The sequence below is a fragment of the Dendrobates tinctorius genome, unplaced genomic scaffold, assembly GCF_039654945.1.
Source record: "Dendrobates tinctorius isolate UK_male_01 unplaced genomic scaffold, ASM3965494v1 ptg000143l, whole genome shotgun sequence".
NCBI lineage: Eukaryota > Metazoa > Chordata > Amphibia > Anura > Dendrobatidae > Dendrobates > Dendrobates tinctorius.
The window spans coordinates 35,795,361-35,810,676 of record NW_027361810.1 but is presented as its reverse complement, the minus strand read 5'-3'; the positions used below and the strand labels follow the sequence as shown (position 1 = coordinate 35,810,676).

General features: G+C 40.3%; 1 protein-coding gene across 2 annotated transcripts in view; it reads left to right on the top strand.

Moving 5' to 3' along the window:
• The window catches only part of GRB14 (growth factor receptor bound protein 14), a 61,300-nt gene extending 46,415 nt beyond the window's left edge, over positions 1–14,885 (top strand). Inside the window, exons 9-14 of one of the 2 annotated variants that reach the window (XM_073545753.1) lie at positions 84–200; positions 863–932; positions 2,059–2,146; positions 2,565–2,621; positions 8,236–8,329; positions 12,428–14,885. In XM_073545753.1, the coding sequence (XP_073401854.1) occupies positions 84–200; positions 863–932; positions 2,059–2,146; positions 2,565–2,621; positions 8,236–8,329; positions 12,428–12,574 (573 nt within the window). In that variant the 3' untranslated portion in view covers positions 12,575–14,885. The remainder of the gene's footprint in view (positions 1–83; positions 201–862; positions 933–2,058; positions 2,147–2,564; positions 2,622–8,235; positions 8,330–12,427) is intronic. The other variant, XM_073545754.1, reaches the window with a different exon arrangement.
• Positions 14,886–15,316: the final 431 nt, after the last annotated feature.

The window sequence follows — 15,316 nt, the reverse complement described above, 5'->3', positions numbered from 1 at the left end:
ACATTTTAACATCTATTATCTCGACCTTTACTTATTGACTGTTTGACAATAGGATTTTACTGAATATTTTTGTGCATTTGTAGAGAAGCATATCAGAAAACTCACTTGTGGCAATGGACTTCTCAGGCCATAAAACCAGAGTCATTGAAAACCCCACAGAAGCCATGTCTATTGCTCTGCAAGAAGGACTATTATGGAGGGTGTGTATAATGCCTACTTGGGTACTGGGTGTAGGTTAACCCTGGAAAAAATGGTGCAAACTGGAAAAAAAAAATTAGGGTCTGATTCATTGATCTATTTGAACCTTTAATTTGCTTTTGTTTTAGGTGTTTTTAACCTGGTTTTGATTTGTGTCAATTTTTTCTTTTAGTTTGCACCTTTTTCTTAAGTCTTTCTTTAATATCTGTTAGCCTTCTTGTTTTTCTATCATTGTGGTCTAGGATTGACATTTCCAAATGTTTTTGGCCTACTCATCAATTGCGACTTTTTAAAAAGTCACACAAATTTTGCTGCTCCTACTGGAGTGATCTGAACGCCCCCAAAATTTTGCTCAAATTTTGCAACATTTTAGCTGAACTGCAACATTTTGTTGTAAAAACATGAAAAAAGGTAAAAGTAAAAAATAAAGAGCATTTTCTTCTCTTGAGTAATATTTATGAATTACGTGCACCATGTTGAAGAATTTGTTGCAGAAAACATCAATGAATACCACAAGAAAAAAAAAATGTGACTTAAAAAACCTGCAATTGATGACTCGGGCCCTTTGCACACACAATCAATTTGGCAATTTACAATGCTCATAACTTTCAAATTACGTACATTTTTATACTATTTATTACACTCTTTGTTATATTTCATACAGAGAAAAAGCTGTGGACGGGTCAGCGCCCATGGTATTCCAACAACTTCTCAAAGTTCAAAGTTAAATATAGGTATGCTTACAATACCTGCTTTTGATATATGTTTTAGTGAGAGTGCTTCATTGCTTTTCACTTTGCTAAGTATTTAAAGTACTTAAAGAGTAACTAGTCTGTTTTTTTAATTAAAGGGGTGGTCCAAAATACAAATTAATTTTCAAAGTTAAATATAGGTATGCTTACAATACCTGCTTTTGATATATGTTTTAGTGAGAGTGCTTCATTGCTTTTCACTTTGCTAAGTATTTAAAGTACTTAAAGAGTAACTAGTCTGTTTTTTTAATTAAAGGGGTGGTCCAAAATACAAATTAATTTTCATCCTAAATCCCTATTTATTTAATGCCAGAATCTAAACTCTTTTCTAATATACTTGAATTATCCATCTTTAACAACACTATCTTAACTGTTTTTCCTTTTTTTCCCTACAGTGCTGTTTCAATGCCCAGTTTATGCTCCTTTAGAGATTGCTTTTGACTGCTAATTGACAATATCTGTATAATATATTAGTATAGTCTGAATATGGAAATTTTAAAGTCTGTACAGGGTGGACAGAAGATAGGCTCAAACAGGGGAATTTACGTGCGTAGACTGTTTGAATATAATGTACATATATTTATGAGCAACAGTTAAAAGGAGCTTTTAAAGGAGTGCAAACTAGGCATTGAAATTACACTGCAATATTATGTTTTGGGAGAGAAGAAAGCTAAATAATAGAATAAAACAAATTGCAAAAATTTATAACTTTGCAATCCGTGGAGGATAATTAAATAAAAAAAAAAAATTTAGTAATTTTTTAAAAGGGGTTTTCCGGAACTGAAAAATCCTTTAATTTCGGTCAAAAATCAAAAACACTAATCTGCAAGAGCAAAATACTTACTCTACCAGTTGACACAAGTCTCATGTGTCCTCCATCACCTCTGTTGCCCCTCAGTACACGATGATTGATCATCCACACAAATGTTTTTTTTTATTTTGTTATGTGCCCTCTGCAAGCTCAAAAGGGATTTAAAAGGTTGGACCCTCTAAGTGCTAATTTTCAATGTTGCATGCCTGTAATATTTAGGAAATGATGCAACAGGGCAGATGTCATCTGTTTACCTGCTTGACGATTACTAATGTAGTTTTGTATTATTATATACAGCAGTTCATATGTCACAGCCCTGGTTCCACCATAAAATCTCAAGAGATGAAGCACAGAAACTGATACATCAGCAAGGGCTTGTAAATGGGTAAGTTAGGTCAATTTTTTTTACAAAATGTACAATATACAAAGGAAGGAATTTCTGTACCCTATAAGCTACAATTTTGGTGCTTTCATATGGCATCATATTCTGCAAGCAATAAGTATCTGCTGGAGCATGATACATGACGAAGTTAGAATTTTTTGAGAAAAGATGCTGTAATAAAACTCAATCAAATAAACATCCACAAATTCGAGAATCACCTGATTTCAGTCCCAGCTGTCAATAAATGAGTGGCTGCTCTTGCATGGTGACTATCAAAGTGAGTCAAAACTAGCATGAGCTCTAATTTCTAATTTATGGTCCCATTGTTGTGTCAGAAATCTACAAAGTGAATGTTCGAGAACTGAAAAAATTACAAGAAAATAAAAAAAAGTAATCACTTGTACTATTAATTTTTTTAAAGTTCAATGATAGCCCCATTTCAGATCTTCCGTCATGGTCCAAGTATGTTCAGACACAGGTAAGAAGCTTCTCCACTCTTCACTTACAATACTACGAGGTCAGCAGTGAATTTTTTTTGGATATTTCGTTATTGATTCCAATACAAATTTAATTTCCATTTCCCCATACAGAAAATCTACTGATACCAATTCCATTTTGGAAGCACCTTCATCTCACCCCAAACATGTAATCAATAATATACCTAAGGGGGAACTGATAAGATTAAAAAACGATGACAAAAATACACTGGCGCTTCTTAATATAAAAGAAAGGATATTTGCAAGGTAACCGCTGCAAACTTCTAGTTTGGCCTGCACATGCTCCCGTCCCTTCCCTCCCGGTGACGTCACCTGGCTTCCCCCTCCTCGCTCCAGCCTCTGCACACCGGCGGCGCCTCTCAGCCGGAGTGCGCCACCACTGTTAATCCACCCAGCGGCTGTCAGCATCAGAGACGCTTCCGCACCAACATTCACAGGAGGGACGCCTCCTTGGTGCTGCGTCTCTGTTTTCACCACTGCGGCACATCCACCTCCTCTCGTGGCAATTGATGGATCTGTTTCCTGCCCCACAACCAACATGAAGTAAGTGGTATCTGGTTCCTTACCACTTTGTTCACTCACGGAATTTTTGTATACCATCATTACTGGATACAGTTAGCCAGCGCAGGTATTCTTTTTATCTATCAAGATTAAAAAGCACTTGTACTTCTATGTCCACCTATGAGGTGGAATGTAAAAAAACCCTTGATAGACTCCGTGTGACATCGGCGGTTATGCCCGCCGATGCACCTTCGGCTGCGGCGCGCGCTGCAGCGTTTCCTCACCTGCGCGCTCCCGCCCGGTCACGCGCCCGCCGTCCACTCGTCCTTACGGCGGCTCCTGGCTCCCGCCCCCTGGTTCGCGCTCGCCGCCTTCCGCGCTCTCTCTCCTGCGGTGGGCGGCGCTGAGGGGTGGGCTTGGGTGACGCACTTCCGGGGGTTGCTGTACTTCAGGTGTCCTCGCTGTTAGGAGGACGCCTGATGATTGTGTAGTTCTTCTGCACCCTCTGGCCTCTACAGTTCTCCTGTAGCTCAACCGCTTTCCGCCTGACTCGCCCTGTCGCCCCCTGTCTCGTGTCTCCCTTCCCTTCCAGTCTGCCTGGGCGCTGCCTTCCATCCCCGGTGCCGTCCTCTGTCTCCAGTCCGCCTTGGTCTTTCCACTGCCTGTCTTCCGTATTGTTTCTGTCCTGCTCCACTGGTCCCTGCTCGTTTTTCGCACCGTTGCCTCCTCTGTCCTTCTGTCCGTGGAGCCGTCCCTCTTGGTTCCGGCTGTCGCGCCTCCGTCCTCTGTGGTCCTGCCCCAAACGATCCCTGTATAGGGGTCGGTCTTCACCTGGTGTGCTCGGCCCAGGGGCTCCGGATCCGCGATCCAGAGGGTCCACTCTCTAACTTAGTTTTCCCTCTAGTATTACACTCCGTAATATAGGTTATCCAAATTGGACTCCTCATACTGCACAAACTGTTGCTAACAATATCAATAGCAATACGCTTATTTCAGAGTCTAGGAGGTTGGTCAGAAAGGAACAAATTTCTTATAAATTTCTTCTAGTATTAATTTTGTTACCGAATTCAGCCCACAATTTGATATTATTACCAATATTATAAAGCAATATGTCCCCATCTTACACAGTGATCCCAAATTGTCTCATATTTTAACTAATTCTCATTTGAGGTTTGTAGCAAAAAAAGCGGCATCATTAGGACGCATACTTTCTCCAAGTTTATTCATGAGCAGCCACAAAAGTGTTAACAATACGTGGTTAAATTATAGGGGCTTCTAAAAGTGTAGACATCACCCTTGTTAAACCTGCAACCACGTTCGAAAAAGTAAAAGATTCACGTCTTTTGTAACAGGTATAGCTTATCCAATCACTACATATATGAATTGCAATACGGAGAGTTTCATATATTTGATAGAATGTGTAACCTGCAAATTACAATATCTAGGAGGCACAATTGGTCCATTTAAAAATAGATTTTTAGAAAACACCTCTCCGAAGCTGTGAGCTCCACTACTCATAATATCTCAGCGGTATCTTACCATTGCAAAACGGCTCATGCGGGTTGTACTAATACCATAGACGCCACAGGCATTGAAAAGGTTAATACGTCCATTAGAGGAGGCGATTTCAGACGCAGAGTTCTGAATCGCGAATCCTTTTGGATATTTAAATTAAATACAAGAGACAAACGACAGGACCTTATATGGCAATATGATTGAATTAGCCTCTTATTTGTAATAATGAACTAGAAGCTGCTACCATAAAATAAATTTTTTTTTTCATTTTCACATGTGTGTTTTCTTTGGAATTATTCTATTATAATTTCGATTAGTGTGTTCCATTATATTATATAGGTTCTTTGTGATACGTATTTCTGCTATTTTCCTCATCTAGTCCAAATGGATTTGACAGTGTTTTTAAGGTTTTTAATTATTGCACCTGTCGGTTGTATTGCATTGTTAATTATTTAAGGCTTGGACAAGGGATCTCATTTCATACCATGACAAAGACCGCCAGAGGTTGAAACGCGTTGGTTGTTACGGGGACCCCATCCTCTTTTTCCTGATAATACATGTGATACATCCATTTTTATATGTTTTGAATAAAGAAATTGAGAAATTGATTTTATTGAATTACATACTGTAGACATTTTTCTCTTCTACTTGCCAAAAATTCTGATGTTTTGAAGGTGCTAGATATGGCTTGGTTTACTAGCCAAGACATAGCCCTTCTCTGTGTCATCATGATGAAGAAGGTGGCTGACTTTGCTCTTTCATCATATCACAGGGAAGAGAATAAAACTCGGAAGTGGGGCCATCTGTGAAGTTTAGAAACTTAAATTATATCAGAAAGTTTATTTAAAGAGTAACTAAATTTTAATTAAAATAATAATTTTTGCGTTTTCTCTTGGTGTCATCCCCCTACTCCTATGTGAAGTCAACAAGCCCAATCACCATGTTTTACTAACCACCCAAGCGCCACCCAAATTGTATTTTTCTAAAGTGCTAAAGTGAGCTCGGTAATGATTTTAATTAAAAGGGTAATTTTGAAAAAGTGTTGGCCCAATGGGTAATCAACCAAGGGAGAAGTTTTTTTAAGAAAGCTTGTCATGTCCGATAATACTATTAACCTGCAGGTATAGGATTAATCTGTAGGTTAATAATGTTATGAAAATGCCCGGCCATTGTACTGAAAGTGCGGTACACAGAAGAAAATGAACTTTATTTCTCATGGGAGCCTCCAGCATTGACCTACAGTCAGCTCTACAATGATGCACTGCCCAGCTGGCAGTCAGTCCGTGTCAGGGTGTGGTTCAGCCGCCAGCTGTGAGAGGTGACTGCAATTGCTCGAGGCATATCTGCATGACTGACAGCCGGCGGCTCACAGGAGAAATAAAGTGCATTTCTCCCCGGTGCCACACTTTCAGAACAAAAGTCGGGCATCTTCACAACGTTACTAACCTTCAGATTGATCCTATATCTGCAGGTTAATAGCATCATTGGATCTGACAGGTTCTCTTTAAACACCACAATTACATGCAGAGATGTGTAATTTGTATTAATAGAAGTGATGGATGGATGGTGTGGAGACCTGCAGATATTTTTCCTTATCCATTGTTTTTAGCAATTTTCATATTATATCGCTTACTGGGCATTTGGCAAACATACATTTCAAGTTATTTCTCCCAGAAATAGACATTCTTTTGTTAAGCCTGGCTGCTGGATAATATACTGTAAAATTTGTAAGGAAAGTGTCTGAGTTAATGTTTTCATTTCTGGATCAGAGAGGCGTTTTGAAGTTCAGCTCTTATGCAGTGGAAGCCAGCTGGTGTACTACACAAACTTGACAGCCTGGACCTATAGAGATGAATCAATACTCAAGTCATTGAAGTTTCTCTGAAAGCATAATCATACTCTTCAGTATTATCTCCTTCCACTTCTAAGCAAAAGAAGTTCTATTTATAAACCTCATCTGATTCTTTTAAAATTTTCCAAATGCCGTGTAGGGCTATTGAAAGCCGCTCTTCTGTGTCGAATAAGACTTTAATAAAGTCCTTAGAAGCAAGGCATGCAAATTCTGCATTTTAAATACTACAAGTTCTGCTTTACAAAACATATAGTTTATGAAGCAATTCAAATTCTATTGATTGAAAATTATGTTATTTTTCCATTTATGTTTTTGAGATTTTTTTTCATATGGAAAAACTATAAATTGGAAATTGAGTTCAATGACCTAGATAAAAACTCTCGGCTTGTGGCATGCTGCTCTTAAAAAGCAACTGGACTCTCAAATAAGGCAGCACCATTTGCAGATGCATTCCCAACCATCACAATTACTTTAAAAAAATATTGGCTTTTCTTACATATTTGAGGAAATATTTCCCAATAAAATTACAACTCATGAGAATCATAAAACTGAGTTGTATGTTTCTCTTGGAATTATTTGACTGCCGTAACAAGTCCGTTGTACCATATAATTCTTCAAAGTGGGGCATCACAAGCGTTAGGAATCAGGGATGTCATTGAACCATCTGCACCACGACAATGATGTCTTGAAGACCATGGGCCTTACAGCAGCCTGCAACCTTTGATGGAGAGTGGTGAGGCAGGGAGCCTGTGCCTCCCAGCTCTACCACAGGATCCAACTTTTTAAATGTCCCTGATTTCCTGGACAACTGGACTAAAAGGAAAAATATTTATATAAGCTCTTATCCAAAGATGGAGTTCTGCTGCATTTCGGAATAGGTTTGTTTGAAATATTGACAATTATAATGCCAGTCTAAGGCTGGGGTCACACATAGCGACTCACCAGCGATCCTGACAATGATATCAATGTGTCAGGATCGCTGGTGAATCGCTATGTGATCGCTGGTGAGCTGTCAAACAGACAGCTTCACCAGCGATCAGCACAGCGACGCCCAGCACCCAGCGTTGCTGTGCACGTTAGTAACCAGCGCGCTGATGCAGGAAGCTGGTAACTAACGTACACATCGGGTATCCAAGGGACGTGCGTCCCTTGGATACCGGATGTGTACGTTAGGTACCAGCAGATCGCTGGTCTCCCGCCTGTCACACGCAGCGATGCGTGGTGGCCAGCGACCAAAAAAAAGTCCTGGTCTTTCTTGCAGCGATCAGCGATACCGGCAGGGGGGCCGGTCGCTGATCGCTGTCACACACAGCGATCTTGCTGGTGAGATCGCTGTTGTGTCACAAAAATTGTGACTCAACAGAGATCTCGCTAGCGAGATCGCTATGTGTGACGGGGCCTTAAAAGTTAAAAGTTGTGCTCATCATGTGCATCATCATGTGCTTGTGCAGTTTCACAGATCTTCACTGCTAGTGGTATCTCTGGTACTTTTGTTTTTTTTTATATTGCAATTTTCCACACTGAAGAATTTTTCGCTTAGAACAACTACCTCTGTGCCCTACCCCACCAGGCTTTACAATTTCTAGAAGGGTTTATAAAATTGACAGGTTCCCTTTAGCTGATGTAGTTTCATAAAAAAAATACATTAGTATGGAAAACTATAATGACAGAGCCATTTGGTGAATACTTTTTATTTCCTTGTATTAATCACATGACATTTCTTTTAGAGTTTTCTTGGTCCGGGACAGTCAAAGTACTCCAAAATCATTTGTCCTTTCTTTGTGCTATGGGCAGAAGATCAAGCACTTCCAAATTCTACCAGTAAGTTGCATGTTTCCGGTGTTCTGTATATTCAGAGATTATACAATTCAGCTTTTTTTTGTACTTTTTCTTATAAACCAGTGTATATTGTAATAATAAGTGCAATTTTGGGGTAAATCAATGTGATCATAGTTAGTTTTTAAGGATGAGCAAGTATTAAAATGCTCGGATGCTCGTTACTGGAACTGAGCAATTCCTAATACTCAGGTGCTCATTTCGAGCAATGAGTATAATGGGAGTCAATGGAAAATCCAAGCATTATTCAAGCAGACCCTACAAGGAGGTCTTGGGGACAGTGAATTTTTTTAAATGGAAGGAGGACAGCATGGAGAAGACCCCTGGAAGCATCTCTGACTCCCAGATCGTCGCTGAGTACGATGATGTCATACTTTTATTCCACTTCAAAGCCTGACATAAACACATTCAAAATTGACTAGAAATTGGAGTTTACAGGAAAAAAATGATAAAAAAACATTATTTCCCATAAAATAACTTGTACATAAGAAAAAATGTAAAAAGGATTAAAAAAATAATAATTTAAGTAAACCAAAAATTTAATTTGTATTCATCTTTATTAAATTTGTATTTTTTTATTTAAAAAATTGGAAATTTCAGTGTAATTTATGAAGGAAGCAAGAACTGCCAAAAATTACATGGAAGAGGGACTCAGATACACCCTGTTTTAGACATAAAGAAGGACCTCATACACATTATGTTCAAATTATCATGTAGTGATACTCCTACACTCATAAAGGCCTTGCACAAAGTGCAAAGCCAGGAAAAAATGATGATGAGGGTAATACAGTCATCCATAGACCCTTGAAGGCAACAACTGGAGGCCCTCATTCAGATATTGAAGATTAAAAACACTTTGTGCTACTTGCATCTGATGGTGTGGAAAAGTAGGGGCAAATCCTGGTTTTGCTCATTTTTATCAGAGTGAGTCTGTCAGCACTTTCTGTTGACAGGCGAAAGCGCCTGTCTGTTATGACGCTCCCTGGCAGCACTAAAAACTCGCTCAGATAAGACGCTAGCGGCAGGACAGCATAACACCTCCACGACATAGAGGGACAGCTCATACCAGGTGTCCAGCTTTGATACCCAAAATCTGAAGGTAGCAGAGGAATCAGGGAGTTCCCTGGTGTAGTCAGCCAGGTATTGTGGGTCATGCATTGGACATGTGTGAGCTTGCCAATCTTCACAGCCATTATCACACACGACTACGCCTGGTTGTAGGTTCAGTGGCAAAACCAACAGATCTGTCTGGTCATTTATTCCTTTCAATAACTCTGCCGCTGTGTGTGGTTTGTCTCCTAGACAAACTAGCTACAGCAGAGCCTGTTCCCACTTCACTGAGGCAGTGCTGCAGAGCTTTCAGCTTCTGGCTGATGTGGACGACGTGTTCTGGGATAGCACATCGTATATGGAGGATGAGGAGGAGCAGGAGGGGGTGCAGGAACTGGTTTAGGAGGTGGAGGAAACCCTTATAGAAGTAGGGCTAGTGATCCTTGGCATCAGCAGCACATGTGCCATGCCAGGGGTGGGGTGGGACCCAACCCCGACCTCTAAAATGTTCACACAGTGTGCTGTCAGGGAAATTTAGCATCCCTGGCCACAAGCACTTGTCTGCGTGTCAGTCATTAAGTGGAAAATTCCAGTAACTGCTTTGGTAAGGGCATGGGTGGTGTTCGTGGACATGTGATATAATACCGGCACTGTGCTACTGGCAGCCCATTGCAGCAGCAGTAACGCTGCTGTAATATAATAATTTCCCTCGGGATCAATAAAGTGTATCATATCGTATCGTATACCTGTATGCCATCTCCCCTGTATATAGTATATACCTGTATGCTGTCTCCCCTGTATGTAGTAAATACCTGTCTGTTATCTCACCTGTATATAGTATATATCTGTATGTCCTCTCCCCCTGTATATAGTATATACCTGTATGTCATCTCCCCCTGTCTATAGTATATACCTATATGTCATCTGTCCTGTATATAGTATATACCTGTATGTCATCTCCCCCTGTATATAGTATATACCTGTATGTCATCTCTCCTGTATATAGTATGTACCAGTATGTTATGTAAAGAGAGGGTCTCACTTCTAGAACTCACAAATATAGAGTGCATTTGTTGTACTTGTATGTGCCAATAGATAGGTGATGGCCCACTCTTTTCAAGTCTTTGGAACTCATGAAATGAGGTGGGAGCTACCACCTCTCCACTGAAATCTATGGAGACAGTGAGTGAACACAATCAGCAATCGACAGGACCCACATCTAACAGACATTTGTAGGGTATTTTATGGATATGCAATAAATATGCAAAAGGGTATATCCTTTTAATTCTATACACACTTGATACCCTTTTTAGATAGTTTGCAGTGCCCTGCCTTTATGATCAAAGCCACCCCCCCACTAGCTTTTTTCTGGACTTATTCTTGGTAACATTTTGTACACTCTCACCCTTCTTACTTGTAATATGTTCTGCCTTCTTCCACGTATGACGCTGTGTGGATTCCAGCATACGGCTTAACCTTTCATCCACTCCCAGAAACAAGACTGTATGGGTGCTTAAGTCTATATTTATTGGGATGATATGAACAACAATGGGAGATGATAACAGATGGTATAGTAGAACACAGTAGTAGATGAGATCAGGGGTTGTTGTACAGAGTAGTAGATGATATCAGAGATTGTTGAACACAGTTATGAATGATTCAGATATTGTTGTACACAACGTGGATGATTCAGGTAAAAACTATAAGACCTGTTTCACACTTCCGTTTTTGACCATCAGTCAAAATCCGCCGTTTTTTGAAAAAAACGGATCCGCCTTTTTTTTGGCGGATCCGGTTTTTTCCCCATTGAGTTGCATTACCGGCGGATCTTGACGGATGGCCATCCGTTGGATCCGTTTTTTTGCGGATCCGCCAAATTTTTTGCGTCCGCCGACATGCCTGGACGGACCCTGCAACTTTTTTTGGCTGGAGGATCCACATTTTACAGTGCGCATGCCTGGAGAAAGGAAGTCAGCCGGAAATTTAACCCTGAAATCCTTTCTGGCGGACAAAAAAAATCTCTCTCTCCTCCTTCCCCTTCCCCTTCCCGGGCAGCGGCTCCTTTAAAATTCTTCATTCATCGGATCCGTCACAAAACGGATCCGGTGGCATCCGTTCACATCAGTTAGCAACGGATCCACTTTCCGCCATTTTGACGGATTTTAACTGACCCAAAAAAACTGAAGTGTGAAACAGGCCTAACAGACAGATAATGCAGCATGTCAGTACTGGTAGATAATATACAATACACAAATACTGGCAAGTAATCACAGCAATACAAGGTACTATCACAACAGTAGCATTAATACAGGATGCTGTTATATCGACAGCGTGCATTATATAGAAGCTGAGCAGTACAACATACAGAGCAGTAAAAGAGAAAGATGTCTAAAACAACTAATGGCTGCAAGCTTTGCACTGACTGAACAGAGGATGCATATCCAGAGGATGCATATAACTAACATGCATTGCAAACATCATGGTGGCTGCATTATGGCTACTAACACAAATGCATAGCATAGTTTACATAAATGCATTAAACCTTACCGGAATCCACTTGTTATAAGCAGTGCTTTTGCAGGAAGCTGAGCAGATGTGAGCTACTCAGAAGATGGCTGGAAATGGTTACATGTTGTTGACCAAGGCAGGAAGAAGGGGCGGTTCTGAACAGTTAACCATTTGGGGGAACAGAAGATTCCAAACACATGAATAAAAAGGAGAAAGGCAAATATGACACCTAATGGCCATAGCTGGAATAGCACTTAAAAATATCTTGCTGCAGAGAATGGGCCGAACATAATATGTACTTTAACATGGAGTAAAGGGAAGATGTTACGGAGTGTGACTGCAGAATACAAGGTACATCTAGGGCTTGTTTGCCATCTGTAACCATAGGAACCCATTGATGAGCATAGGAGCTGGAAACACAAAATAGTAGAACATTAAATAAATTGTTGCAACATAGAATAATTTCAGACTTTAAATCACTTTCCTAATTTTGCTATTCTCCCCTCCCCACTTTCTATCCAACAGATTGAAGATGGAGGAGAGCTTTTCTACACTTTAGATGAGGGACACACAAGGTTTACAGATCTCACACAACTTGTTGAGTTCCATCAGCTGAACAGAGGAATCCTGCCGTGCACCCTGAAGCACTACTGTACCCGGGTCACTCTGTAAATGAGCTCATGAGATACTGTAAATAATAATCACTGTATTAAGGCTTTATTGCTATTGTATATACACTGTGCCGAAAATAGTTGATATTAAAAAGAGATGGTCACAGATGAATATGAAAATAAAAATCCCAATCAGGCCCCAAGTAACATGTCTATGAGTATTTTTCGGACTATAATACAAAGTGGACCATAAGACACACCCCAAATTTTCAGAAGGAAAATAGGGAAAAAAATGTGTCAAATGGGGGGGTCCGTCTTACAGTCCAAATTCAGCTTACCCAGGGGGGATCATCAGCACTGGTGGAGTGGGATCACAGGAGATGTTTGGTGGTCCGGCGATTTGACTCCCATCCCAAGCAGGTGCAGTGGCCTCCGGGAAATGCCACTACTTGCTGGTTTGGCAGTAGTGCTCGGGGCTCCGCCAGCATCTTGTGAAAGCCCAGAGGCCCTGCATATCTATTGCTGCGATGCGGTGGCCTCTGGGAAAATGGCCGCCGGGGGTGGCACTTGCTCAGATTGAGATCACGGCAACAAGATCTCGTCCCGAGTGTGATCATCGCCCGGCAGTGTCGGACCGAGACCGCCGTAGAATTGCCTGACTCCTGCTGCCGCCACAGTATTTTGTAAGTATATTCCGACTATAAGACGCACCCACATTTTCCCCCAAAATTTGAGAGAAAAGTTTGTCTTATAGTCTGAAAAATACGGTATGTCAAAACAGTAATGTTAATAAATGTATGTAGAAATTGCTTAATTAAAATATGACATATTGATAACGTCCTCTCCCATGTGTAATGTGTTACATGAATTCTTCTCCATAAGTAAATGATTAGATATGTTCCTTAAAATGAATCTTCAGTAGGATTTATCCCCACAAACTATCTATATGCAGATGTAGCTCTTTCAAGGACAAGACCAGCTATGCCTTTACATGGTCTGTCCATTCCTCCATTACTGAGAAATCAGCATTTGAGTTGATATGCAAATAAGGCTGAAGGACTATTTGTATCTCTGAAGCCTTTGTCACTCCAGCTCTATTCCTGCCCACTGGAGCGCCTCTTAATCCTGCTGCTTGACTGACGGCTCCTTTGTCAGAGGTCACACAACATAGGGACCCAGTACGGACTGGGATTGAAATTCAGTCCTGGCATTTGCAATCACACAGGCCCATGTTGTCCCTGTTTCCAAGCACCAGATGGGGATATATTACTAATATTACAGTGGATAGAGGAAAGCAAGATTTACCACAAGACCAGTATTTCTAATGATACCTGTGGCCTGTTGGGGTAAGTGACGGAGTCAGCGACTTTGTGCTCCATCACAACTGTTAACAGTATGGGTGTCTTGAGAACACCAAGTTTGTTAGCAATGTAGCAGACAAGGCAGCCCAAGACCAAACAGGCCCTTCTTGCATTTGCCAGAATTGTCAGATGGCCAGTCCGGCCCTGTTAGGGACTATCAGTCGAGCAGGAAGAGCCAGCGTTGGGCGGAAAGCTGCATTTGTCTACAAATAGTTTTGAGGGATGAAATTTGATGACAGATTCCATTTGATTCTAGATGTTGATATTTTTAAAAAATACATTACATATGTTTGCGAATAATTTTGTCAAATGTAAGCACTCACCAGTTAATGCGCTAAATGGATTAAAATTATACTCAAGGACTGATAAACAGTGACTTACTAGGTCAGTAAAATAAGTTATGTTTCCTCATGGCTGCTATTACATATGAACAAATTTGTTTTAATGCAATCAAATTTGTGTCGAATTTTTAAGAATTTGTCGAGCCCAACTAATTTAATCAATTTGTCATTTGTTTTAAGCTATGCCCACCAAGGACAACATATGCAAGGAGTTTGTATGTTCTCCCCATGATTGTGTGGGTTTCCTCCAGGTTCTACGGTTTCCTTCCACACTCCAAAGACATACTGATAGGGATTCTAGATTGTGAGCCCCAATGGGGACAGCGATAATAAATAATAGCGATGATAGCGAATGTAAAGTGCTGTGGAATATGATGGCGCTATATAAGCAATAAAATAATAATAGAGAACTATAACTGTTGTATCAAGGTAACTCACAGTAGAATGTCTGTGTAGCCTTTAGCTCATCCCTCCATAGAATATTACAGGCACCAATTGTCATCTCCTATCTGGGAAAATCTGTCTTCGCTGAATTCAGATTTTATCAAGGAACTAAGAATGAAAAATAAATCATGGAGGGGAAAGAAGCAAATTTCTCTGATAAGATATATTACAAAGTTGCTTATTTCCATGTGTGCTATTGAATTATGAAATAAACATTTTAAATGCGCTTACTCTTTAAGAACTGCTCATTCAAAAAGAGCGGACAGCAAGTTACAAGGCATGAAAATCAGGTAAAAGCAGCAAAAGCAGTTTCATCTTGTTGTCAGAAAAAAGGGCAACATCATTTTCTACAGAAGAGTGTACAATACAAAATAATATTGTGGTACCGTGTTAGCCAGAAAAATAGATGTAAATACTTATGTCCCCCCAAAAAAATTGAGAAAAGTATTCAAGGAGTGATACCTTTATTGGCTAACCAGAGAAATTATATTTGCAAGCAAGCTTTCAGGCCCCTTCTTCAGGCTAAAATACAAGTGGCCTTACATTGAGTTGTGAGTCTTGTAATCAAGCCTGATGAAGGGCCTTCTGAGCCCTGAAAGCTTGCAAGTATAATTTCTCTGGTTAGCCAATAAAGGTATCACTCCTTGAAAACTTTTC